The sequence below is a fragment of the Tympanuchus pallidicinctus genome, unplaced genomic scaffold, assembly GCF_026119805.1.
Source record: "Tympanuchus pallidicinctus isolate F22 unplaced genomic scaffold, pur_lepc_1.0 scaffold11, whole genome shotgun sequence".
In the NCBI taxonomy this organism is placed as follows: Eukaryota; Metazoa; Chordata; class Aves; order Galliformes; family Phasianidae; genus Tympanuchus; species Tympanuchus pallidicinctus.
Window position 1 is genome coordinate 14,809,035 of NW_026294627.1, and position 27,820 is coordinate 14,836,854.

The window sequence follows — 27,820 nt, forward strand, 5'->3', positions numbered from 1 at the left end:
AGGTTCACCGCTTTTTCCCACACGAACACCTCAGCCACCCGTCGAAGCCCGCCGCCCCAAGGCGCAGCCGCCCGCAGCGCGCCGAGGACGGGTAGCCCCGCCCCTCCCGTGACGTCACGGCAGCCGGGCGCCCATTGGCTGCCGTGGGTGTCGCAGCCGCTTTTCCCCATCGCCGTTGGAAACTCGGCCCAAAATGGCTGCGGCGAGGAGCAGGGCTGAGGCGGCGGCGGCCAGGCTGGAGGGGGCGGGGGAAGAGGAGGAGACGGCGGCGGCGGCGGCCGGGGACGGGGAAAACGAGGTGGTGGATGGCGGCGGCGCTGCGGGCGGGGCGGCGGCCGCCGGCGGTGAGAGCGAGGAGGAAGAGGAGGAGGAGGAGGACGACGAGGACGACGACGAGGAGGACGACGACGAAAACGAGGACGAGGACGTGTTCGAAGTGGAGAAGATCCTCGACGTGAAGACCGAGGGGGTGAGCGCGCGTTGCCGTCTCCCGTCACCGCTCGCCTCCCTCCGGGGGCCGCGGCGGCACCGGGAGCAGCTGCTGGGCCCTCCGGCGGCGGGAGGGCAGCACCGGGCCGCGGCAAGCGGCGGCCCCGGCGCGGGCTCGCGTTCCGTCCTCGGCTACGCCCCCGTGCCGCGTGCGGGATCGCCGGGCGCCGCCGTGCAGAGCTCGGGCGTTACTCGGCCCTGCCGGCTCCGCGGCGCGTCTTCCCGCGTCGACCGAAAGAGCGGTCGAACCCCGCGTCTCTTCGCAAACTTCTTTTTGTCGGCGGCGCGAAGCTGGGCGCTGCGCTGTGCCCGAGCTGCGGCGGTGCCGGGCTGGGCAGCGCGGCTGTGGGAGGGCCGCTCCGAGCAGGCGGACCTTCTCCGGCTGAAAAAAGGCTGCGGTGGCCTCCAGGCTCTGTTAGGCAGAACTCTCTTGCCTTCTCTCGTTCCGCTGAGAGCAGCCTGCATGTTTTCATACGAGTCCTTCACCGAATCACCGAGGTTGGCAAAGATCTCTAAGATCACCCTGTCCAACCGTCAGCCCGTGCCCGCCGACCACATCCCTCAGTGCTGCATCCACACGTTTCTGGAGCACCTCCAGGGATGGTGACTGCACAGCACCTCCCTGGGCCGCCTGTGCCATTGCCTCACTGCTCTTCCTGAGAAGTTCCTAACATACAACCCGAACCTCCCCTGGTGCAGCTTAATGCCATTCCCTCTGGTGCTGTTGCTGTTATCCAGTGGCCGATTGGCTGAGATTCCCCCCCATCTCACCACAGGCTCCTTTCAGGCAGTTGCAGAGAGCAGTAAGGTCTCCCCTGAGCCTCTTCCAGGCTGAACAATCCCAGTTCCCTCAGCTGCTCCCCATAAACCTTGTGCTCCAGACCCCTCACAGCTCTGTTGCCCTTCTCTGGACGTGCTCCAGGGCCTCAGTGTCTTTCAGAAATTTTCTAAACTTCACAAGCAAAAAATAACAAACAGCTTTTTAAAAACAATTTTTGTATTTTCTACTTTATTTTAAGTAGCTCATATTTCGGTGCTAGGCTTCAGTCAGAATCACACGGGTGTGGAAGTCCGCCTGCTCCCCATGGAGCATCAGAGATACAAGGCACTGATGTTGAGGAGTCTTCAAATGAAGAATTGCTTTATGTATTTATGATGCTGGAGTGGTTTAGTTGTATCTTGGCTGAAATGTCTGTGGCTTGAGAGTATTATGCTGTGGAGGTATGAGGTGTTAGCCACAGTAGTTAATCTGTCCTGAAAGCACAAGCACTGTTCTTACAGTTGAGATCTAAAAATCAGTCTCCTTGGGGAGGAGGATCATGCTCTGCACACACTTCTGAAGAGCACTGGAATATCTCAGGGAGCTGATCCTGCCCCTCTGCTCTGTGCTGATGAGGCCTCACCTGCAGTACTGCGTCCAGAAGTGGAGTCCTCAGTACAGGAGAGACATGGACCTGTTGGGGCACATCCAGAGGAGGGCCAAAAAATGATCCATGGGATGGAACGCCTCCCCTATGAGGACGGGCTGAGAGAGCTGGGGCTGTTCAGCCTGGAGAAGTCTCCAGGGTGACCTGAGAGGAGCCTTTCAATATCTAAAGGGAAGCTACAGTAAAAAACAGGACAGACTTCAGCAGAGTCTGTAGTGATAGGACACAGGGAAATGGTTTCAAACTAAAAGAGAGGAGATGTAGATTAGATAAAAGGAAGAAGTTTTCTACAGTAAGGGTGGTGAGGCGCTGGCACAGGTTGCCCGGAGAGGTGGTGGATCCATGGAGATGTTCAGTGTTGGGCTGGACAGGGCTCTGAGCAGCCTGATGGAGCTGCTGGTGTCCCTGTTTGTTGCAGGGGAGTTGGTTTAGATGGCCTTTAGGGGGTCCCCTCCAACTCAAACAATTCTGTGATTCTGTGTATATACTGTGAGTAACATCTCCTAGATCAATCTGTGCTGTGTACAGGCCAGTGGCAGCTGCTCTGTGCACACGAGGTTGAAGCACGTGGCCACACAGGACATTTATTTGCCCAACGTGTGTTGGTCCTGGGGGCTGTGGTTGCTCCAGACCCTTTCTGGGGCTCTCAAATGGGGCTCTCACTGTGCTCCTGTGCTACAGACATGCAGGGCATGGCAGGTAATCATTCAAGCCTGAAAGGAATGGAAAAAGCTGTATGCTGCATTTGATGGGGTGTAGTATGTGCAGTCAGCTTTAGGCTGATGCTTTTCAGGTGCTTTTCAAAGCTGGAACAGATGCGCAGAGCTGTCAAGACGGGCTCTGGGCTCCCATGCTACATCTGCAGCTGTGGGAACTGAAGGGTGCTACATAGAGAAGCTCCTGTCAGTTCCCCTGCTGATACTCTGTGCCTGGCAGTGATGGGTGGGTGGGAGAGACAGTGCTCTGGGGATGAGTCTGTGCTGGGGGGCTGCCTGCTGGCAGGTGAACATGCGCTTGTCCTGATCCAGGAAAATAGCAACAGAAATTCCGAGTGTTTCAAAAGCTGCTGTACTGCATTAAAATCCCACTGAAGTGACAAGCTGCAAGGCGCAGGGTGACGTTCCCCCTGGATTTGGGGAACGCTGACTCTGTTCTTTAGTGAGCCAAAGGCACTGTTGTTGTGCTTCTCCAGAGGCGTTCTGGTTAGCGCTTATGATAATTTCTTTTTAGAAAATAAGTTCTGGGATGGTTTTGCTACCTTGTGTTTACTATTACATGTTCAATGGAAAACAGATTTATCTTCTGAAGTTTGCTGCTGGTCGCTGTCATACCTCTGTTGAACGAGGCTGCATGGTCAGTGCAGGAAGGTGAGCACACTGACTCCATAAGGTGCATCTGTGCCATTCAGTGAAGGCTGCTGCAGGAGGCACAGAGCTGGTGCCTGGCTGTGGCAGGCTGTGCGCCCAGCAGGCCTAAAGCCTGGCATCTCAGCAGAGGAAGGAGTTCACCCTGAGGAACGAGAGATTTGGGCCGTTCAGTTTATTTAGGAGAAAATCAAGAGTTTAGTGAAAAGCTTTCCTCATTACCCCCACCTTTTTTTTTTTTTCTCTTTTTTTTTTTCCTTTTTTCTCCCCTTAATGCTAACAGACTTCTATTCTAGTGAAATTACTTAGGATGAAACCACAATGACAGTTCAGATACTGTTGAAAGAATTGATCTAGGGCTGCAATTACAGTCTTTTACCAATAAGTTTGTAACTCAGAGATGCAAGTACTCAAGTTTTGTCTAAATCTACATTTGACTTGATCTCATTGAAGGGCTCTCATTTCTCATTGTTGGTACTGCAGTTTATCAAAAGTGGCATTGATTGTGAATCTAACAGATTATAAATTCCAATTTAGAGCTGAGTGAGCAGTGCTGCTGTATTACAGATTTTAAGGTTTGAAATCCTCCTCTTCACCAAAGAGAAGGCACAGGAATTGAGTGGACGGAGTAATGCTGTGCTGTAACATGTTCAGTGTTTGGTTCTTTTCTTACAGGGTGTGATTCTGTACAAAGTGCGGTGGAAGGGCTATACCTCTGATGACGATACCTGGGAACCAGAGGTTCATTTGGAAGACTGCAAAGAGGTGCTGCTTGAATTCAGAAGAAGGCTGGTGGACACCAAGCCAAAGCCTTTGAAAAAGGACTTTCAGGTGTGTTTCTCCTGCTGCCGTCCTCGGTAGAAGACAAACTGCCTGCCTGGGTTCTTCTAATGGCGGGCATGGGAGAGCAGGATGTTTGGGATATGGAAGTGATGACTTGGATGATCTTTGATCTGTGGGCTTTTTCTTCCAGCAGACCTCAGCTATTATTGCTGTTGTGTGGTTAAGGAGCTTTTTCAAATTGACAATTCAAAATCGTAGAGTCTGAATCCATTTAATATGGCAAATTTAATATGGCTTCAATAGAAACTGAGATGATGATGTATGGCTATTTTAGTTATTTTTTGACAACAAAAGCAAACTCCTTTTCCTGCTCACAGGCTTATTAGCACTGAAGCTGGGTCTGCTCTTTTCATCCTCCTTGAAGCAGATTAACTTAATGCTTAAAAAGCAGTAATTCATCAGATAATACAGACAACTATTGAAGGAAGGCAATTTTCCCTTGTTTGTTTCTGTTTAACTGCTCAGTCATTTTCAAAATCCTATGTGAGAACCGTTTTTGAAAGCTGGTACCTTGTTTGTGAGAAATCCATACGTAAATTTTGCAAAATCAAGGCAACTGGTTTTGGTGTAAAAGAGTTGAAATTTAGTTTGGTTCCGGAATCGAGCTGCTGGGCATCCAGTTGGTTTGCTTTGCATCTTTAGATGTTGATTCTCTTTCAGGTAGCCAGTAATGTGATGTAATGTAAGAAAATGAGTTAGAATTGTGCTTACAAACTTTGTGTTTTGGCTGCAAGGGATGTTTAGAAACAGTTCTCTTTTCTCACACACAAGCACTGCCATTTTTGTACGGCTTGCATTCAGGCATTCAGGTGATACAGTTTAATGGGGAAGTAAATATTTTCTTTTTTTCCCCCCCCCTACATTTTAGAAATTTTCTCTAGATGATGATGTGTTTGAAGCAGAATCTGATAATGATGGGCAAAGCGAAACAAAAGAGGATGTTTCACCAAAGAAGAAAAAGAAAAAGTCAAGAGAAGGAGAAGATAGAAGTGACCTGAAGAAGAAAAAGTCAAAGTCTGCAAAAGTCAAAGAGAAACCCAGGATAGAATGTGAACGTTCCTCAGACACTTTGGGGTTGGATTCAAAACCCAAAAAAAGGACTTCAGAAACAAAGGAAGATTCAAAGGATCCAAAGAAGCAAAGGAAAGAAGATACTAAAGAAGTAAAGAAAAAGAAGGGGGAAGTTAAAGATGTAAAAATAAAAACTAAAGAAGATTCTAAAGAAAGTAAAAAGTCACGGAAGGAGAAGCAAGGAGATGCTCAGTTTGACACAGAGCCGAGTACTTCAGACGATGCACTTTTTCAGGAGGTTGATAATGAAAATCCACGCTTATGCTCTGAAAATAAAGAGGAGGAACAACGAGTAAAATGTGAAAAAGAGAGGTCGGAAGAAGAAATTGCTGAAAAAGATTGCATTGCTGACAGACAGCTTGATGGATCAGCAAGTAATGAAGATGATAGTGTCGAGGTTAAGGCTAAAAGAAAGAAGAAAAAAAATCAGAAAATGGAAGATTACAAAGAGGAGGGTAGGAAAGTGGAAATCAAAGATACGGGTTTGGAGAAGAAAAGCATGCTGAAAAAGCAGAAAAGTCAAGAAAAAGTGAAAGTGGTGGCTGCAGAGTTGGAGAAAGTGTCAGCTGCGCCCGTGTCGGCACAGAAGGCTGTAAAGGTGAGCGCTGAGGAGACAGGGCGCAAATCCACGGAGGCAGGAGAGGAGGTGAGCAATATGAGGGCGTTGGGGAGCGCTGAGGAGGGGGTTCAGGTCAAACACAGCTGAGGCAGAGGTGCCTGAAAAGGCTGCTGTTTATGACGGCAAATGGAAACGTAAGAGTCTGAAGGTTAATGGATGGATAAAGCAAATGAAAGGTGCACTGCAGGGTCTACAGGCAGGGTGGAAGAACTGGATTTTGAACATTAGAAAGAGGGGAGTGCTTTGGGAAGGAGGAATGTCTTTTAGGTATGAAAATGTGAATCTCTCCTTTGCTATGTGTGTGTACTTAAAATGGAAACTTCTGTTCCATAGATGCATGTTGTCCTTTTTAGCTTCTTGTTTCTCCCACCTTTGACAGCTGCCTCAGTTTGGCTTTTGTCTGCTTGCATAGTAAGGCATTCAGTCTTCTAGAAGCTATCCAACTGCACAGTGGAGTATACTTCTGCACTTGATTTCTCTCAGAAGCCAGCCTCCTGGTTAGACTGGGTGTGTTAGTGGCTTCAGAAGAACTGGAATGCTGAAATTGCTCCTGAGCCCAAATTGGTGGCCCTGCCTGTGGCAGGGAGCTGGAGCTTGATGATCCTTGAGGTCCTTCCAACCCAAGCCTTTCTGTGATCTCCCAGCTAATTGCCCAGCTTGTTTTGTCTTGTTGGAATTCCTGTGCTGCTTTCAGGAGATTCTGAGTTGCCCAACTTGGTGACACATCAATTACAAATGCTGTGTCCCTTCTAACAGATGAGCTGATCAAATACTCAAATACTATTTAATTTCTGCTATTTAATGCAATAATATTTAAGGAAAACAAGAAGATAAAATAATTTTTTTAAAATGTAATTGTGTATGTGGAGAATAAAGGAGTATTTCTAGAATGTTTATGAGGAAAATCTGCTTTTGGAGAATATATTTTTCAGCTTCTTTAGACTATTCTGACACAGTTTGTAGTTTGTAAAGAAGAATCATTGGCTGCCCAGAGAAACTCCTTCCTGATGTGTAACTGGGCTGCAGCCACGGTACCTCGGTGCTTATTGGATTATGTCCCACTGCTTCTGAGGCCATAATTCTGTGGTAACAAGTGTCTTTTTTTGTAGGTTCAGCTGCAGTCCTCTGAGACTGTTGTCTGTATGGGGTAGGCACCTTAACACAAGCACGTTGATTTGTTTTGGACAGAGAATAGCAATACTGCATGGAGTAACCTCAGCTGAGCTACACAAAGTACTCTTTGTGGGAGCTTAGTGGTGAAAGCTCTTCTAAACAAGGTTAAGCAATAGCTCTGGGGCATAGCTGGTTTCACACAGCTATTTAACTCATTTTCTTTGCAGTAGTAACTAACTGAAATGGCATGGCTCTTCATTACTCCAAGTATTTTCTCATAGTTTGAGGCCATAGCATTCATAAGAGAGCAGCATCAGATAATCGCATACATCCTCGGAATTCTGTTTATTACCAACAGTGTACAAACCCCGTCACCACAAATACGAAGAGATCAGCAGCAGGGGGAAGGTTGATTTTCTTCCTGCTCTTCAGCCAGCACCCTCACTAGGTGTAGCTTGGAAGGCATTCTGCTTTTTGCCATCCATCTCCTGCATGCTGAAGTGGTGGTGCCTGCATCTGGCCACAGCACCTGTGGGACTCTGCGTGTGTGGGCTCAGTGCACAGCTTTGGGGTTTGCTGTGTGTCATGAAGTTGTGGGCCCAGCATATCGTTCTTTTGAAAGTAAAGCACGGCCTTGGTTTCAGCTGCCTGACTCTTCTCTGATTACAGAACGCTGTCATGTCAATCTGTGGTACAGTATTCTCTGTTTGGAGTCATTTTGTATGATGAACCCTTTCTTCCCTGTGATTCACCTTCTAAAAATAAACGTGTAGGTACACTGTGCATCTCATCAACATCAGGAAATCTGGAACAGAACTCAGGTTTTTTAACAGCCCTTGTGCTTAGCAGTATCTGGTAATCTTGTCAGTTGTTTGCTCCTACTATGGGCACCTGCCTGGAATGATGTCTGTCACCAAAAGGCAGAGTTTTGAGGGGAGAGAAGGAAGGCTTCATGATGTGCTGAATTCATTTAGTTTTTTACCTTTCTAAGAAATGGTGTCATTAGTGATTCTGTGATCATTTAAGGACGTGAGTGTTTACTTGTGCCTCTTTGAGTTGTAGTCTCCTTATTTGGTACCTTGGGATTTCAGCTGTCGTATCTCAGGTTTAGTAGAGAGAACACTTCTAAGGGAGGGTTCTGGTTTCTGCTTGCTTTGGACATGAATGACACCCCGGCTAACATTTCAGACTCGGAATATTAAATACAGTGGTTTCCTGGTGTGTTTTGTGTGTGCTATGTGTCATTTTAGGAAATGGTAACACAGCCTCATTGTAAATGTATGCTGGTTTTGATATGTGTGAGTGCCTCACATGGCTGGCATGCTGCAGAACTCAAACTGAAGTTCATTGGGAAGGTCTTTTCCTCTTAGTGAAGAAGGCTTCCCAGAGCAGCTCCTATCTCACCCATTTAATTCTTTTCTTAGGATTGTGTCTGTGAGTCTGTTGTCTGTAAGATTTCAGTAGTGTTATTTTCCACTTTCTCCATACCGCTCTCATTTGATCCTTTTTCTTAACAACAGGAGAAAGAAATAAAGAAAACTGAAATGAAAGAAAAATCTGTAAAAAAAGAGTCTGAAAAAGAAGAACAGAGCAGAAAAGAACAGAAGGTCCTAAAAAGTAAGTGTTAATTGCTGAAAAGAGAAAGGGAGCACCTTTCAAGGCATTCTCCTCTTATTCCTATAAGAGCAGATACAGAGCAGCATTTCTAATACATGCTAGAAAAGCAGTTTCTTTTAAGAAATGAAAGCCAACTTTTTTATGGCTTTGCAAGAAGGCTGCCTGAGGCATGAAAGTTTATAATGCCTGTAATGTTTTTATAGACAAGTCAAGATTTTGCCCTTTTTCATTTAGTATTGTTAACTACGTCGCTTTATCACACCGGTGACAACCGTCTTTTGGGGGTGAATTCATCCAACTATTGTCTATTCCAGAAGCATTTTGATATCATTATAAATACACACTTTGTATTTCTGGAGTTAGCTGGTAGAGGTTCACTTCAGGCAAACTTTATGCCTCTTGCTTTAGCCACTGTAATGGGTTACTGTACAAACCTTAAAAAAACACAACAAGGTGACTTGAAACATGAAAGGTCTGGGTTGGACTTCTGTTCTTAGTTGTGTGATGGGGTATTAATGTTAGCACTCTTGATCTCAGGAAAATTCTGAGTGAATTTTCTCCTTTTGGCATTCTGAATGGGCATAGGAAGAGCTGTGGTGCTTCAAAAGCTATTGGCAGAGAAACAGCTTTTACTTAAAGGACAGTAGATGCTAACAGCTGAAGAAAAGTAGCCAGCAGATGATTAATTCCTGCTCTGTACAGAGCACGTGTTCTTTGGTTGTCACCGGTACTGAAACATTTTTTCAAAGTGGTAATGCATAATTCTAAATTAAATTTCTTACGAAGGTAATACTAAGTAGAAAGCAGTCAGAGCCCAGACTTACCAGGGTCACTGAAGGTGAACTAGCTGTCCCCGATTTTGGCTTTTTTGTTAAGCTTGCTCCTGTGCTTCAGCAGTGATTAACTTAGGAAGAGAGAATAGATCTTTACTAAATGGACTCTGGTCACTTATTTAAACTTTGTTATGTAAAAGCCTTTAGTGGCTCAAGAAGTCATTCTTGGTAATTGTCTTAATGTTCTAGGCTATAAGGACATCAAAAGTGCACTTGACATGTGTAACGTAGCTTCAGAAGAAAAAAAGGAATGCTCTGAGAATAACTGCAAAAGAGAAGAACCCTCACTAGAATGTAAATTCATAGAAGAATTAAAATTAAAAGACAGCAAAGTGCACAAGGAGAGGAGGATAAAAGATGAAGCAGAAACATGGAATTACGCTGCTGCAGGAGGTGCTCGAGAAGCAGTGGATGTGTGTCAGATGGAGAACTCTGGTGAGCTGCAGAACCAAACCTAGGAGAAAGATGAGCGCTTGCATTTAATACCAACTCCATTCCTGCTTGCATCTTTTAATGCTCCAGTTCTTACTTACCAGGAGGCTGAACCAGTATTTTCTTTTGAAACTCTTGCTAATTTTTGAGCCTATCAGTGTGTTCCCAGTATATTTCTGCTGTTACAGTTATGCAGTGTTTGCCATCTCCAATCACTTTAGCCTAATGTCGTGGAACAAACAAGTGGCTTCTTTCAAGTAAAAGCCTTTCTTGTGCTTGCAACACAGCTTTCATTGTTTGGAATCATTTCATGTTGGGTTCCAAAGTCCGTTTGAATGAAAAATATTATGTTGTGCTGCTGAGTGCTGAAGTAATGGCAAGCAGTGAATGATTTTGTAATTTGTAAGTTGTTACTTATTTTATTGTTTTCTTTTATAAATATGATAGATGGCAAGCAACAAGTTTTGAGTTTGGGTATGGACATGCAGTTAGAATGGCTAACACTAGAAGACTTTCAGAAGCATCTCGATGGAGAAGATGAGAATCACATCTCAGCAGAACCAGTATCCAGTAGTAAGTAGTTGTTGGGAGGACTGGACTTTCCTTATCCAGCATCACAAAGTGAGATGTGCTTTACCAGCATTAAATTTATTTTCTAGCACTCCTGAGGGATGCTGTCAAAAGTGGAGATTATATGACAGTAAAGATGGCACTTTCTTCAAGCGAGGAATATAATCTGGATCAAGAGGTAACTTTTCCATAATAGAGTTACTGAGTGGGGGAGTGTACAAATTTGGACTGTTTGAGAAGTTCTCTCTTGTTGACCAGTAGCTCATTTAATGCAAAAAGCACAGTGGGTGAAAGAGGAGCACAAAAGAAAAGGCATCAGTATTTGTTCCCTATTTCCTTGAAAGAAGTGAATTTTCATAGAAGCACCTTGCACCAAATTTGCCCATTTTTGAGAATTGAAGATTTTAAGGACTGTTCATCATGCTAGAACTTCTGTTGCATGCTAGAACAGAAGATGCTGAGTGAAGTGTTGAGGCAAGCATGTGCTTTTTGAATTGTAGTGTGTGGTGGAAATGTAAAAGCGAGTGAGGGGAGAGTGGCTGCTCACAGAAATCTCTTCATATTTTTACTCAGGTATAATCCAAAAGCAGTGTTGTGCTAGCAGCTGGCTCGGGCCCTCGGGCTTTTTCTCCAGCATTTGCCAGTTTCTTTCTCCATTGTCTCGCTCTTTCCTTGCTGCCACATACTTTGCTGCCTCTTATTCTGGCTCATTCTGATTTCCTTTGTATTTCTGGAGCTCAGTGTGATGTTTGTGAGTGAGAGGAGTCTGTGGTGATGATAGTTTGTCAGTGTCTGGCAGCTGTGCGTGTGTGAAGAGGGGAGGGGAATCTTGTGAAACCTGTTGCTGTGTTTGCATTCTTTGTGGCTGTGATCTGTCTTCAGATATTTGATTTTTATGGTGATGATTGATGTTGTTGCAGGATTCCAGTGGAATGACTCTGGTAATGCTTGCTGCTGCTGGTGGGCATGACGATCTCCTCCGGGTCCTAATCAGGAAGGGAGCTAAAGTTAATGGCAGGCAGAAAAATGGAACAACTGCATTGATACACGCAGCTGAAAAGGTTGGCTCGGTCACTGTCGTGTTTGTAGTTCCTGACTCTTTTGTTTAAATTAAAAGTGGTATCCTGTTTTTTCCACCTCCCGTGGGCGATCCTTAAATAATTAGCAGGATACAGCAGGATGATGGCCATCTCTGCATAGTATTGGTGGCTGTGGTTACTGTAGGCTAAATAAACTCTGTAGGTGATAGTAAAGCCTGTCTATGTAGGGAATGTCACAGGGCAACTTCGAAGGAAAGCTGATGCAAGGGCTATCTCTAAATTTCCCTTTCATGGGGCTGAAGTTCTTGCAGTAGAATTGCTTGTTTTCTTTGGATAGGCAGGATCCAGACTTGTGAAACTTGGAGACCAAATCTCTGATTAAGCAGAGTTTGCTAATTGAGAGCAGGGGAATAGAGGTAGTGACACTCTCTGCTCAGTCTAAGGCCGGCTTGACTTGACTGCTACGTTAAAGGATGTTTGGTGGTTTCAGGTCAGTTCACTTACTTTTCCAAGTAGAGGAGCTTTGTGGCCAGAAGAGAACTTGATTCCTGTTTGGCGATTAATGCAAACATACTGTTTGGGTTTGGGTCTTTTCCCCTGGGGTGTTTGTTATTACAAGGTTAAGTAAAAAGTAAGAATTGTAAATGCACATGGCATTTGCCCCAGTCTGAATTGATCTTTATGAGCAATGAAAGAGAACAGCATCAATTCTGACATGCATTGTGCTTGTATTTTAAAATGAAAACTAAATATGTTATACCTACTTATCTTGTGGTTTTGTTTTTTTTTTTCTTAAAGAATTTTCTAACAACAGTAGCTATTCTTCTGGAGGCTGGAGCATTTGTGAACATGCAGCAGAGCAGCGGTGAAACTGCGTTAATGAAGGTAAACTCAGTTACTTCTCCTCATGTGATTTAGTTTGCCAGTTATGTTGATTATTAATAGTGTATAGAAGACAGAAGTTTATTTTCAGAATTGATTTAGCTGGGAGATGTACTACATTTGAAATACAAGTGCTGCTCTCACTTACATGAGGCAGTGTTCTAGTAGTTTGTTTTTTTCTAACTTACTGTTGTATCTCAACAGTGCAATGCAGGGTTAAGTGTGGTTTGGTTTCTTCTGCTGCTTGGGTCAAAGAAATGTGGAGATGGTCCTGAAAGTGAAATAATGTCTGTCAGCAGGAAAATAAAAACTGCAGAGACAAAACCCACTGGAATATACTGTGATTGGCCTCTGTCTTTGTAGGAGAATGGTGTTCTGTCATTGTCAGTTGGTTGGTTGTCATGGTTGCTTTTTATTTTATTGTAATGGGAAAATTCTAAGACCCTTAAAGCAGTCTGTGCCCTTCTTAATAGGTTTTTGGTTTATACCCATTAATTCCGCCAAAGTTTGGTGTTCCTGGTGAACTTGCTGTATTTTTTGAAGGCTGTTTAAGGCAGTTTGTTTACAGCAGAGATTACAAGAACTCTTCTGTTCCAGACAATGTGGTGTTATTTCTCTGTTAACCTGCCCAAGGCTGAGGGGATTCACGTCTTCTGTCAGAAAAGTGACGCACTTGTGGTTTCCTCTGTCACTGAAGTCCAAAATCTCTCCTTATTTGACCACCTCCATGAACCTCAGTTTTGACCTTCATAGTTTTTCAAGGGTATTTTCTTAGTGTTTGATGCCCTCTAATTGGAGCCCGTGGAGCCTTACTGCACTTATTTGTTTTGCCGTGCAGATTTGAAGAGTAGTGTCTTCGTTTCCAGTAAGTTACTAGAACAGCTTTAGCTGTGTCTCAATAAACGTACCATTGCATTTATCAGGACACTCTTACTTAACTGTAGGAGTTGGTTCTTACCTCTAAAAAGGGGGGAAAAGTCTCAACAGTTCCTCTTTTTTTCTTCTTGTTTTATCTGTTAAGGGCGAATGTTGGTTTTGGTTTTGTTTGTTGATGGAAGATTGTGGATTGAAAGAGTGCATATGAAAGTTCAGGTCTCAAACAAATGGCAGTTGATGACTTCGGAAAGGCTTAATAAGGATATTCTGTATTGAGGTACTTGGAAAGCAGTAAAGAGCATGCTTGCATTCTTCAAAACAAAGCTTTCTGTAGATCTTCCAGTGCCTTTTTCAAGTGTTCACCTAAACACCTGGGCATTGTTGCTGTAGGTAATGCTGAAGGCTTTGGGCATGCGTGCAGTTGATACAGTGACTGTCTAACAAAGTGACAATGTGAGGCAAATTCCATTCCTTTTCTGAAGTAACATTTATACTGAAATTCTTAGAAACAGACACTTGGAAGTGTTCCTTCAGTCATTCTGAATGCTTCTACAGAAATCCATTTATTCAGACCAGCTTATAGGTAGTGTAATCTTGCAGATTAGATCTTTCCAAAGAACTCAGTTTTCTTTTAAACTAAGTCCATTTGGTCACCCCAGTGTTGCTTCTGTGGGATCAGGTGCATTGTGATTTGTTAGCATTCACCTGGCGATTGCTTACACTTGTTTTCTGAGTTGTAACTGAACTTTGGATTGAAGTGTGTTTCTGCAGTTCTGCTTTCTTCAGTGTCGTGCTCTTCTCTAATGGGATTTGTGGTGTTGTCCATTCTCCCTTGTTGCTTGGCACAGGCATGTAAAAGAGGAAATTCGGACATTGTGCGACTTATGATTGAAAGCGGAGCGGACTGTAACATCTTGTCAAAGCATCAGAACAGTGCACTGCATTTTGCTAAGCAGTCTAACAATGTCCTGGTGTACGAACAGCTCAAGAGTCATTTGGAAACGTGAGTAAACTGTACTTGGAAGTTTGGCCTGGGGAAGTGTGAATTAACTGTGCGTGTAATCATCTTGGGTTAAGCTGGGGAAGGGGGAGAGGTTTGCGGGAGAAAGTACGGAAAGTATGGAGTGTGCCAGTTCTTCCCTACCTTCTAAGAAGGAAATCACAGTATGTTGTATGGGAGCTGTTGAGTCACGGCCTGAACCACTGATTGATCACCAGAGGAAAGGAGCGGGTCAGCCATGGGAGCACAGGTGAAGGAAGCAGTGGAGCCTGGCTGCACCTCTCCTATACCCTATTTAAGGGCTGACTGCCACTGGGGAAGGATCTCTTTTTGCAGGTCCCTTCTCTGTGGGGTCTTTCCTACAAACCTAGATCTGTGGATACGGGTGAGCGTTCCTTCCCTGCTTCTTTTCCCATTTTCACCACGATAATCTTCGTAGCTGTAACACCAACTGTAACACGTGTTCAGTTAGGTTTTTGAAGACAACAGGAAGTATGCAGATAAAGCTTAGCACGTGCTGTTCAGTGAACTTAATCTTTCTTTCATTCACTGTTTGATGCTTTCTCCAGTTCATCTGCTATTTAAAATCTGCCACCAAATATGTTTTGTAAGATCTTGAACATACGACTTTACCAGTGAAATGCTGGCTGCTTGTACAGGCAGCCCCCCTACCCTGCCAAATAGCCTCCACATCCCAAACTATCTGAATGATGGAACTGTTGCTTTTTTTAGGGATGTGGTTAGTGAGCATGGTGGTGATAGGCTGACAATTGCACTAGATGATCTTAGTAGTCTTTTCCAACCTTACTGATCTGTGGTTTTAATAAAGCTTAATTTGGGAATTGCATTACACTAATAGTACAACCAGTAAAAAGTGTGATTTGTTCTACCCTGCACTTGCAGTCATTTTACTGGGGGGAAGCAGTCGCCTGTTCCCATTCAGCCAGCGGTGCCTACTGGTGTTCCAGCAACACCTTTCTACATAAGGAAGTATGTGGTTACTGAGACTTCTGGTGTCTGCTGTAGGGTCCTTGTCCACAAAAGTAAAACGCTGAGGTCTGACAGATGGAATTTCACAAACAGGTCTCTGAGAAAATGTTTTATTAACAAAATGTCTGGACCTGGGGCTCATCTGTGCATAAATGTAGGTGATAAAGTCCTGACAACTGGGAATGCAGAAAGGAGATCTGGAATCGTTCTTTGTGTAATCTCTCTTCAAGACTGTCTGCTGAAGTAATGGTTCTGTGTGAAGTACAGGCCTCGCTTATTTCCTCATGTAGACTCTCAAGAGTAGCAGAAGATACCATCAGGGACTATTTTGAAGCTCGCCTTGTTTTGCTGGAGCCAGTCTTCCCAATTGCTTGTCACCGTCTCTGTGAAGGGCCGGACTTCTCCACAGACTTCAACTATAAACCCCCACAGAACGTGCCAGAAGGTAGGGATCTGTACTTAAAAAAAAAAAGCAAAATAGGAAATAGTGCGTTGAGAATCTGCCCTTTTAATTATCTGCTGTATGAAATGCATGGCATGTTGTAATGCAGTACGTGATATTAATGGTGCTCCCTATATTCAGGTTGTGGAATGCAGGAGTAATATTTTCATGCAGTGTGGGTGAAATACTGCTTAAACTGGGATTTTGAGGTGTTTGTCCAGTTTTTATTTGGTTTATTCAGTTTATTCAGAGATGTAAACATCTTCTCATTTTTTTATGATACACTTTACTGAATTAGGAAGCATTATATAAATTTACATACTAAAATGGGGTACTTGTATATATTGAATACTGTTGCTTCCTAAATTTCAGCGCAGTTCATAAACACCCATACTTGACTGAGCTTAGCACTCCCTACCAAGAGAAAAGATAAGCCAAAGTACACAATGTTCCCAAACAGATGCATCTGTTTTGCTTTCCTTTCTGATCCCTGCATAAGGTTTATTTTGCTGCCAAAACCCCTCAGCCTTGTGAGCAGCTCAGTTGTGTTCTCTGCTTGGGCTCACTGGCTTGCGAGATTGGATTTCTTTTTACATATTGCTTTGATGCTCCTTTGGAGCTTCATATTTACACAGACACTAAAGGTACCTCGCTGCTTGCATTCAAAAGTTTGGTGTTTGCAATTGTTTTAAATCATGGATCCCATTTCAGCTTTGTGTGAGTGAACTGCCTTCCCTTCTAGGATCTGGAATTCTTCTCTTTATTTTCCATGCAAATTTCTTTGGTAAAGAAGTCGTTGCTCGGCTCTGTGGACCATGCAGTGTACAAGCTGTGGTTTTAAATGACAAATTCCAGCTCCCTGTATTTTTGGTAAGTATTTTTCATATGACTAATTGGCTGTAAAACTGTCTGCAGAACAGCCTGGCAGATATTAGAGCCAGATGTTAGAGTTGGATTTTGAGTACTACAGTGGTGTCTTTTAATTTTGAAATGAAACTTTATATATATATATATATATATATATATATATATATATATATATATATATATATATATATATATATATATATATATATATGTTGGGCCAGGGGGGGGCAGAGAGCCTTGCTATCCTGTGACTGCGTGATGCCAGAGCTGAGGCTTTGGGCAGAGAGGTGAGAATTCAGCACCTGAAGGAGTATCCTTTCCCCAGCTCACCTTGCTTCTCTGCCTTTTAACACAAATTCTTTAGTGTAATCTTTTCAATGACCTTTCTCATTTATGAGTCATGTAAATTTATTGGTTTTTTCTATAAAATGTATCACTGTCCACACACTGAAGTCCTCTTGTTTTCTCTGTGATTCAGATTGCACTAAAAGTTCTCTGCAATGTACACAACTTTTAAATATATATATGTATTTAAATTTATATTTTATTTGTTTGTTTGTTTATTTAAATTTGCCCAAAAGCAACTGTAGTTTGTCATATTCTTTGACTCACACGGCACTTTGGACCATATCCTGCCATTAACTTTATCAATTCTCTTTTAGGACAGTCACTTTATTTATTCCTTCAGCCCAACTGCAGGCCTTAACAAGCTTTTTATCCGGCTAGCAGAAGCTCCTACAGCCAAGGTACAAAATGCTTTCACTTGTGTACGCTGATCTGATGCCCCATCCCTGCAGGCATTCAAGGCCAGGCTGGATGTGGCTCTGGGCAGCCTGGCCTGGTGGTTGGTGACCCTGCACATAGCAGGGGGTTGAAACTCAATGATCATTGTGGTCCTTTTCACGCAGACCATTCTATGATTCTGTGATCTGCTGTGCTATACCTCCTGCAGTCTGTGTGCTTGCAGTTAAACATGCCACGTGGTTTGTTGGATGCTCCCATCTTCATGTCAAACCTGTGTTTGCTTTCACAGGTGAAGCTGCTAATAGGAGCATACAGAGTACAGCTGCAGTGACCTCACAGTTGCGAGCCTGTTGAGAGCGGCCTGACACCTCTGGGATATTCTTCTGAGTCCTCTGTTTAGAGACTGACAAAGCAGTTTGGAACTTTTTGGCACCACACTCTTAGTCCCAAGTTCCCATCTTCATGTTGTTTGTTGGCAGTCATATAGAAAAATACGTGTTGGAGAGCAGCTGAATACGCTGTGCTGGTTGGGACAGGGTTGTCAGCTCTTTTTTGATTTGTACAGACATAGATGTAAGTATTTGTGCCAGTACATACAATGCTGTCTTTCTTTAACTTGTTGAGTCCAGACTGCATATTTCAGCTTTTCCACAATGTGGAATGGTGCACACAAGAACTATTTAAGGTAACTAAATGAAATGTCTTGTTTTTTTTTAAATAGAAGGATCTTTTTTCATTTGTAAACTACAATTTTCTACTTACTCAAATAACTGACATGTTTCAGTATAAAATGCAGGACTGTTGTATTCTCAGAGCAGTGAGCAGGAATTACACCTGAAAGCCACTGCATCGCTTAAGCATGAACTGCTGGGGATCACATTCTGGTTCGAAACTCTTCCTGCAGTTGCTTCCTGGTGGGAGAGCAGGAGCAATTGCCTGTGTGAAAGCCCTGCGTGATTCCCTTTAACAGACAGTTAGGTCTGCAGGAGTGAACAGGGATGTCCAGATAGGCTCAATGAGTAGAGCACTGTGGTTGGGTTCCTAGTTACATCAGTGCTTTAAAACTAATCTTGTGTTAGAGAAGCAACTGATAGTTATACAGGCATCTTAACTTTGGAGTTGTTAGTCAAGTGGCACGTGAGAAAACAAATAGCTGGAACTAGCAAACCAGAAGATGTGTTAACTGCTACCTTAACTGTGAGCAATGCTTTCCTAGGTGGCTAAAAGGTACAGAGGAGTTCAGATGTTCTCATCCTGACTGCTGAGAACAGGTGCTGCCCTCATTCAGAACTCAGATCCTGTGTGCAAAGAGCTGCTATCTATCCATCTTTTTATTTCTCTAAGTGACCATTTTATCAGATGACAGCAGTTCTGCAATGGTTCTGTGCTGTAACATACAAATGTAATACTTCTGCCTGAAGTAGAGTATTTTTCTTTGTAAATTAAACAACATCTTGAAAAGTAAAGGAAAGAAAGATTGTGCCTTTGCTGTTCTGGTTGCCACAAGTAGTTTACATGACACTATGTGCCTATATTGCTTAAGAAACTATTGGGGATAAATAATGTATTTGCACCATTTTGATGGTGAGCACTCAGTTGTACCCTTTTAAGAACTGTGACTTTATATTAAAACTTTCAGCTTACCACTTTTAAGTTCTGGTTCTTGAAAGTTTAAAACTTTGATACTAAGAGATGCCAAATCTTAGTAATGAAGCACACCATCATCTATCTCAGTTCTGTGGAACATTTTCTGTGTAAAACTACACCAGCACCATGATATGCTCATTTCTGGTGTCATTCAAGGTAGTCAATCAAGCAGATTGATGGATGTGTTAACAAGTCTGAATTTAGAATAGATTTTTATCTTTCTGAAACCTGCGATGCCTCCCTCTCCCATGCATAAACACTGCAGTGCACAGAAAGCACTGGCTGAGAATCAGGACCGTCCCTACCAGCAGCTGCTGGTTCTCTTCTGAATTTCAAAGTGTAGGTATTAGGAAATAGTCACTGAAGATGAATGTGGATAGGAGATGTTCTTCAGCATTTCCTTAGGGTGGAATGACAGCTTTCCTGTGGTTACTGTTTCCTTGGCTGTCCCTGCCTTGTGTGCTTAGGAATACATGTGTACAGTGTGCCTCAGGGAGGGGGCTGAGCTCTGAAGGACTGTGCAGGTGGGCCCAAAAAGGTTTTGAACAGGTGTCTGGGTAATTATCTCAAAGCAGTGCAGAACTGCTGTACAGTCTAACCAAAATGCTGCTCCAAGGGTTGATGTAGCAAGTAAGTTGTCAGAGGTGGTACTGAGGGTGGCGGATGGTGTTGGTTTGTTAGGGCTGTTGTTGGGTTTAATACTTCTTCCTATCTTGACAAGCTCAAGGTGCAGAAGGGAGGCTTACAGGAAAGAGGAAGAAAACCTGCATTCATAACACTGTTACTGAGGGATGGATTTTGCAGCCGTCTTCCTCTTCTGATGGTGATTCAAGTTTTAGGTTCCTACTGAAGAGATATGAAAAATGTTCAGTGCTGGCTTCTGTATGATTTTACTACATCCTTTTTATCCAGCTGCTAAGGGAGAAGTTTTGGTGGACAAAGGGTAAAGAGACAGCTACAATAAAAATCACCTTAGGCACTGGGCAGAAGTATTTTTTACATACTTGTTTGCTTTTTTCTTCTCTTGCTCTTTATTAGCAAAGCAGAGCAGCAGGGATTGCTCTCTGCAGTACAAATACATGGCTCTGAAAGGATGAACTCATTTGCTCTCACTGCTGCACTCTGGCTTCTCACAGGTGCTGGAGCTTAGTGGGTAACATGGTGTCTTTCTGCAGGGTCCTTGGTGGTCTCCATCCTTACCCTGTGGCCATCATGACCCTCAGTTTGTTTCCATGATGTTGCTGCACTACTGCATTAAGTTATTCTATGCCCACAAGACTTTGCTTTGTCTCTTAAGAGGTTCCCATCAGCTGCTCAGTTCACATTCACTGTCTTTGAGTTCAGGAAACAAAATTAATACACAAGTAACAAGTTTCTAATGAAAGAGTTTCATTAGAAACTCTGAAAAAAGGAGAGCTACAGCACTGCTGTATTACAATGGGGAGTTGGAACCTCATGGCATCAAAAAAACCACGTTTTTCATTTTGCTTTATTCATTGTTTTTCCTTCTAATGAACTGTTAGTACAGGTTTTTTTTTAATCATCCAACTCAACTGCCTAGATGGTGAAGCCTTGGAACTACTTGAGATCTTCCTGGTAACAGCTGCTCACTTTCCAGGCTGTTGCTGCAGGTTCAGAGTTTTCCAGGTAACTAATGCTTCAGTGCTGTGTGAATGCTGCAACTTCAACACAAATTCACTGTTTTTCCTTCACATATGGCAAAGTATGGTTATTTCTGTTTTGGCACATTTTAGTGTTTAATAATGTTATCATCCTCCTTGGAGTTAAGCAGAATCAGTGTTTTTAAATTCAAAAGCAGTCATGTAAATGATACTTTAATATATGACTTACTGTGGTTCCTGTTCCAGAACGTACAGCTGTGAAGCCTTTATGAGCACCCTTTTGCAGTACTTGTACTGGAGGGCCAGAAACAAAGTGTTCCCAGTACACTCAGTAAAAAGAAAGGCAAGACCTCAGGTACACATCTGAGTTGTCAGCCATCATCTCTGCTATATAAAGCATTAAAAGCTGAATGCTAGAGACTGAACATCCCAGTATCAGCAGTTTGGACTTTCCTGTGCAAGGAGGTGCAAGGAGCTGCCAGCAGCTGTTTTTCTGATGCATCTTCTGCCCAGTCCTGTACTGGTAAACTTCCCATTGCTGCCTGCTGGTCTTGCAGGGCTACTGGTCCTGTCTGCAAGCACAAAGAACGCAGCCCAAAGGAGAAAGCTAAATAGCAGAGATCGCTAAAGTGATCAAAGAGCCACTGCTCTAATTGCTATTTTATTGGATAGCAGCATTGTTCTTGTGCCCAAGAGCACACAGAGCAAGGACTAGGGGGAAGAACACAAAAGAGACAGATGGTCCAGCATACGGGGAAGAGATGTCATCACAGCTCACAAGCATCGCTGTTGTTTGTTCCAATTATCCTGAAAATCACTTTTTTCTCACCTCAGGTGATCTTTTAAGTTGTAACTTGAAGAGATGAACTTGTACGGATTCAATGCAGCCTTCTTCAAGGATAAGGCTGTACGGCCACCACAAGATTTCCTTCAACCCTGATGCAATAAAGAACACTGTTAGTAAATAAGTAGCTCAGCCTGAGGCATTAGATACTGAAATTATAGAAAAAAAATCCTGAAAAAGCACTTTTGCAAACAAAGTACAGCAACCAGCAGGACTCAAATAGCAAGCTACAGAGCAACACGTTGGCAAATACAGCTGGATAAAGGATTTGGAAATGCTCATCCCAGCTAGCACTGCTGAGGTTATGTGGATTACAAGGCACACTGACAGCATTCTGACCTCTCTGGGAATTAAATTGGAGCCAGGCACCCCTCCTGGTATGGCAGAACTGAATGAAATCTTTTACTGACCATGTGTAAGTTGTATTATTTTAAGTGTTTAAGATCTGGCCGACTCATGGTCTTAGCAACTGCTTTAAGTTTGTTGTTGCACACAATGCCTCAAATATCATGTGATCACTCACATTTTAATCTAATCTTGTCTGAGTTCTTAATGCCATTTAATTGTATCACTACGCTTTGCCAGCTAGGTTCATACTGCCATCTGAAGGGTACCCACACAAATGAACAGTGGGAGAAAGAGAAGGAAAGGGTTTCATCACTGCCCTGAGACAAGGAGTCACTATTCAGCCAGTCAAAGAAACATCTGTCTCCAGGGAGCCCTGGCCTTCCTCTCTTCCCCTAGCAGGAAGGAAGCGTAAACTGAGCACAGAAAGATGCTGAAGTGCCTGGGAAACATGGCCGGCACTGAGGCTCTCAAACAACCTTTTTGCTCAAGGGTAGTCCCATGCGTGAGGGAAAGGAAGGCGACTGAGTTCCCAACAGCTACTTCATCATGACAAGAAGGCAGCTGGATAGAGAAAAAAATGATGGCTTAGACCTCGCAGAAATACATCAAGTGGTTTTCTTCACCTTTTCCTGTTTTCGCTTTTTCTGAAAACTCTCTTCTTTTTTACTTTTTAGATTTTCTAATTAAATGCCTTTCACTTTTTTCCTTAGCCTGGTGTACATGAGACTGTGATTTTGCAGCACCTAGAAAGTAACAGGGAACCTCTTAGCAAAAGGCACAGCAACACCACAGAACAAGGGAGAGGGCTGGTGCCACTGCGAGGCTGCAGCCAGAGAGGCTCCTGAGGCAAACCGCTCCTGGCTTCAGTAGTGGGGCTACAGGGAACTGGGAAAAGCCTTGAGAAAGAGATGAAACACCACTCAGAACAGACAAGAAGATGACTGGGAATAGTTGGCATGCATTTACAGAGGGGTGATGTGTAAGGCCTTAACCAGCTCGTTGGGACAGCCCCCTGTGATGAGTGACCAGCTCAGTGGATACAGGGCAAGCAGTGGATATTGCCTACCGTGACTTGAGGAAGGGTTGATGTTATCTGCTGTAACACCCTCACTGAGGAGCTGAAGCACAGGCTGGGTAAGCAGCGACATGGGCTGAGCAGTGGCCGAGCAGGCCCAGAAGGTCGTGATCAGTGGCATAAAGCCTACTTGGATCCCAGCAATGAGCAGCGTATGCCACCAGGTCAGCACTGGGGCCAGTCATTCTCAAAATCTTTATTTTGATGAGGGGACAGGCATCAGGCACACCAGAGGGTCATCCCAAGACGACCTTGACAGCCTGGGAAAATGGCTGACATGAACCTCATGACGTTCAACAGGGAACTGCCAAGTACAGTAGAGTAGAACTACATCAAATTGCAGGTGTGAACACAAAGCCAGCTCCCAATTTCAGTAATCACTAAATCCCAATATTTTACAATACATACCTTGTACTAAAGCTTGGTTTAGAATTCCCTTTTGTATTCATAAGGCAGCAGAAGGATTCTACAGAAGGCTGTCTTCATCAGCATTTTAAAATGTTAACAGTAACCTAAAAAATAAAGAGACAGCAGTGACACAAACTAGAAAAAACAGTTTTCTCTTTTCACATACCCACGTGTATAAAATGAGGATATAAACATCAGTAATACTTCACACCACCAGAAAAAGCCATTTATTCTGTACTCGTTCTTACCCTTAGTTGCTCCTAGACACTTCTTTGGTTTTAAGATTTTAAATGGAATTTTACTGCCTCGCAGTTAAAAACCAGTTGGTTCAAGAACATAAGTTCCTAATTATCATACTTCAGCTTTGAGTAAATGCAGTTCTGTTCCACAGTCCTGTCACCTCTTTGTATGGTTTTAAAAGACACAAAGCACGAAACAAAGCACTGAAACAAAGCACGTTCTTCTGCTAGGCCTGCCAAATCCAGGCTTCATCTTTATCATATTATTGCCACTAAGATAACTAGGATCCACACACACAGCCCACTGCTATTAATGATAACTGACATCTCTACTTTCAGCCTGGTTGTGGTGAGGGTATATAAGCAGAAAGGCAGCCTCCTCCCTGTTCCTCAGACAGCTGTGGTACTGACACATAACAGGAACAGAGCTATACGTGAAAATTCAACTGGAGTAAAACGTCCTGCTTTAACAACTCGGAGCAGAGCTGTGCACAAGTCTGATGAAAATGTATTTCTACACTGATTTTGGAAACAGATGCAAAAGTTTAAGACTTGTTATTTCAAAGCTTCTAGTATAGATCTGCTTGATATAGATCTGCTAGTATAGATCTAGTACAGATCTGCTAGATCTTGCACAGACACGAGAAGGAGCAAACCAGAATGTAACTTTATTCCTATTAATTGATAATTACAACCTATTGGAAATAAATCAGAATTGTGTAGGTAAGAACCCAAAATGTTAATGAGGATATTCACCTTGAACTCTGCGTTGCTTCTTCTGCAGTCCACATGAAAAAGCTCTTAGTGTTTAAAATACAGTACTTCCCTGTGCCACACATTCAGGTTTCAAAACAAGTTTCAAAACAACCCCCCAAATGCCACAGATTTAAGATCCAGCTGCTGTGCTGGATGAGTTATACAGTGAATTGCTCAGGCTGGGGAAACAGACCTGGAAGCGTGCTGCAGGGCTAAGGAGCACGACAGAGCCTTCATACAGAGGAAGACTAATGGGAAAGATCCTGATTACAGCAGCACAACAGGATGAAGAGCTCTGTATCTCTCAGATAAAGGCTCCTTAGAGCAGCTTACCACCATCTTGAGGTCTTGCTTGACAACCAGAAAACCTGGCACACATGTAAAATACATGTTAGACAAAGGACGACTCTGGAGAGCCACACACAAGGCATACCTATTAGGCTGGCTTCACTTACAGGATAGCTTCCAAGAGCAACTCAGAATTGACTTAGGTGCAAACTGCAACACAACCATGAACATTATAGTGAAGGTAACATTACCTTATCAGATACAGCTCAAGAATGGCAGATGCTGGAATCTCAGATGAAGCACAGCTGACAAAATGTAATCCTTCAGTCCTATTTAAAGTGCTGACAACTTCATCAGTTCTCTCATTTCCTTTTCATCTACCCACCTCCCCCCATATACACAGTGCAGTTTCCTACATGTCCAACTTTAAAAGCTGTTACCTGTTCCATAACAGACGGATGAGTATCTTCTTAACAAAGCAGGTGGTGCACAGCCTGTACTACTAACCCTTGCTAACTAAAGCTGCCATTCTGCAAGTTCTCATACTAAAATCCTTAACTGGTCAAAGACAAGTAATTGCCACAGCTATGGCTGTCTGGCTAGAACAGCCATCTAGAGAAATAACGGTAACAAACAGCATCCAGTGCCTTCAAATGGTGAAGCTAATTCAGCTACTCAAAAATAAATAAGTACATCTTAAACGGAAACTGTAACTGCAGACTGCCATTCTTTCAGATTATATTTTAATATTACAAAAAAAAGGGAACCTGAGACAGGTGATCCACAGAGCTGCATTCAGGTTTTCCTACCAAAAGGTAACAGGTAACAACATTGGCTGATATACTAATTGAAGACAGTGCTAGACATTTTCAAATGCTCAAGAAATCATCTTCTCTTCATTCCCTCAGTTTTTAATCAAGTCTGACCAAGCCTTGCTCACCTTACTCATAAACAGCCACTGCTGTGCATAAAAGCATGCGTTTACTACAACAACACACTGGAGAGTGAACCAGTTAACTGGGCGTCATTGCATGGCTGCCAGCAATCACAGGAGATGAACCCAATGTCATCTTTTCTAATCTCATGTTCCCAAAATGCTGCTTCAGAACATATCCTTGCATACAACTAGAAACAAGTAACTGAGTACTACCAAACTAAGGCTCAGGAGGAAGACTTAGTTCCTAGAAAGAAAATGCTACTTGAACCAAGCCATCAAGCCATTCATTTGCCTTGACTATTAAAAGCACTTTATATCTACTTCACTATTTCTTATTTATAAACTACAGTGTATCTGCAGTTATATCTTACACAGAGAAAAGAAAGTTCTTTGGAATAAGATTCCCAAAAAGAAAAGGTGGTGGCAGTTACTAGCATAGTTACCACTACTATTTATGTAACAGAAAATATAGCAGTATCAGTGACAGCACTATAATCAAGGGATATTTATTTTCCTGTTTGGCCTATGTAACAAAACTTCACTCACATGTAAATTAGAGGTATTTCTTCTGTATTTGGAGAGTTACAAACATCTGCAAGTATTTAAAAAGGACAAAGATTTCATATGCACTGCTCAAACAAAGCCCAAATTTGAAAACAAAAGTGCACTGTAATCTTCTTAAAGAGTCATTTCATCACTAAATGCAAGACTAAGCAATTAATGAGAAAGGCAAATCCAGTTTTTGGTAAAATTTAAAGATTTACAGTTGCAAAGAACTCCATGTTTGCTCAGCAGAAGGGAACTAAGTCCTTCAGTTCTTAACATCACAAACTTTTACTGCACAAAGTAATTCTACTTCATTCTGTTTCTATGAAATCTAGTGAACTGTGAGGCTGCAGTCATACATTCATTAAAATAATCTTATATGAAACAGCAACTCCATCCCACACTTTGTCTTGCTGGCCCACCCCCTGCGTGGCTCACTAACACCTCTGGTACCTGAAGTACCAGAATATCTGGTTCCAGTTTTTCACAATTATCCATTCTACGCACACCATCATTAATTCAGCAACAATGTCTTCAGATGTCCAGATTTCTACTACCAATGCCAGTGCTCACGTGGAGGTGCTTGGAGCAGAGTCCAAGCAATAGCACAATTCTCTTCATTCAGAACTCCCATGACTTCTAAAACAAATGCAAAGTTCCTGAGCACTTTACCACACTTTACCTTATCACAAGCAGCTAAGAAGTACAAAGCTGCTGGAAGGAACAAGGGAAAAACCTTTAACTCTTACCATATCTTTCACCTAGTAAGAGATATAGACAAGAAACCCGACTGATCAAAAATAGTTCTGTCAGCACTGAAGATACTGTTAAAATTTCATGAACTTGTGTTAAGTTCTAGAAACTCTGAGCAACTTCAGCCAATTACGATAACGTACAGAGCTTAGAACAAATTACGTCTGCTGTAAATTAATACAGTTAGATCAGCATGTAGCATGTATTGAGTACAATCAGCATCAACCTGCTGCTCCAACAAAGGTCATCACTGTACTATGCACTGCCCAAACAAGATTGCAATAACGCTGAGATGAAACAGCCACTTAAAAATCTAGAGAAGAAAATATGCGTAGTTTTATCAAAGCTCACTAAGCCTGGTTTACAAACCATGTAAAAATGTTTGAAGGAACAAAGGATGCATACAGTCAAAGCCTACAAGCTTGTTCTCAGATTTTACATTTTAACACAACTGAACAACAGCACAAGCTTTGCATTTTTACACGTAGCTGGGACGTGATCATCTGATAGTTTCAGGATATTTTAGATCTTCAGAAAACTAGGGGGAGGGAATCTCTTTTAAAGGGAAGCTTCCAGGATTTTGCATAATCCAACTTCAATATTAAAACAAACAGACAGCACTACTAAGGAATTATGAAACTGATGCACAGAGCACTTCTGAAATGTTAGCAATGCTGCATAATATACCTTTACACAATGTCCCCCCTTCCCTCAAGATTCCTTACCTGACGTTTTTGCAGCAGGTGCCAAGTTAGGCTCGAGTCCTAACTTCCTCTTCCAAAATGAGAGAAGAATTAGTGATCTCTGTGGGGTTACAACTTCTGAAGCCATAAGACTGCGTTGGGGGCAAGGCTGCAGTTGTACAGTCTTTCTAGAGCTGCAATTCAAGTTTCTCAAAGAACTCAAAGAACTTTCATCTTTGAAGCATTCCACTTGAGAACGTAATATAGCAATACTAAGTGACTTATGCTTTTGTATTAGAAGTAAATAAGTACTTAACATTAAAAGCCTGTTACATTGATTCATACAAACCAAGAACAGCAAAGCTTTATTTACATCAAAGACTTAAGGCTGGCAGGGACCCTCTGGGTCCCTCTGGCCCAAGCCCTGCTCCAGCAGGGACACCCAAAGCAGGGTG

General features: G+C 43.0%; 2 protein-coding genes across 6 annotated transcripts in view; one reads left to right on the forward strand and one right to left on the reverse strand.

The window, feature by feature from the left end:
- Positions 1–178: 178 nt before the first annotated feature.
- On the forward strand, positions 179–18,872 carry MPHOSPH8 (M-phase phosphoprotein 8). 3 transcript variants are annotated; one of them, XM_052671314.1, is made up of 14 exons: positions 179–469; positions 3,956–4,111; positions 4,992–5,840; positions 8,447–8,543; positions 9,566–9,811; positions 10,256–10,381; positions 10,468–10,556; positions 11,299–11,439; positions 12,217–12,303; positions 14,025–14,179; positions 15,457–15,611; positions 16,351–16,478; positions 17,138–17,221; positions 17,509–18,872. In XM_052671314.1, exons 1-14 carry the CDS (start codon positions 194–196, stop codon positions 17,548–17,550), a joined length of 2,631 nt encoding a protein of 876 aa, XP_052527274.1. In that variant the 5' UTR covers positions 179–193; the 3' UTR covers positions 17,551–18,872. The 3 variants fall into 3 exon arrangements, with proteins under 3 accessions (XP_052527274.1, XP_052527275.1, XP_052527276.1); XM_052671315.1 differs by having other exon boundaries at positions 4,992–5,792; XM_052671316.1 differs by lacking the exons at positions 16,351–16,478; positions 17,138–17,221; positions 17,509–18,872 and having other exon boundaries at positions 15,080–15,572.
- Positions 18,873–21,136: 2,264 nt separating this feature from the next.
- PSPC1 (paraspeckle component 1) overlaps positions 21,137–27,820 on the reverse strand; it is a 58,286-nt gene continuing 51,602 nt past the window's right edge. For 2 of the 3 annotated variants that reach the window (XR_008203522.1, XR_008203524.1), the window contains 2 exons: positions 23,164–23,267; positions 21,137–21,424 (listed from right to left, as the gene is read on the reverse strand). The gene's annotated coding sequence lies outside the window, so the exon portion shown is untranslated. The other variant, XR_008203523.1, reaches the window with a different exon arrangement.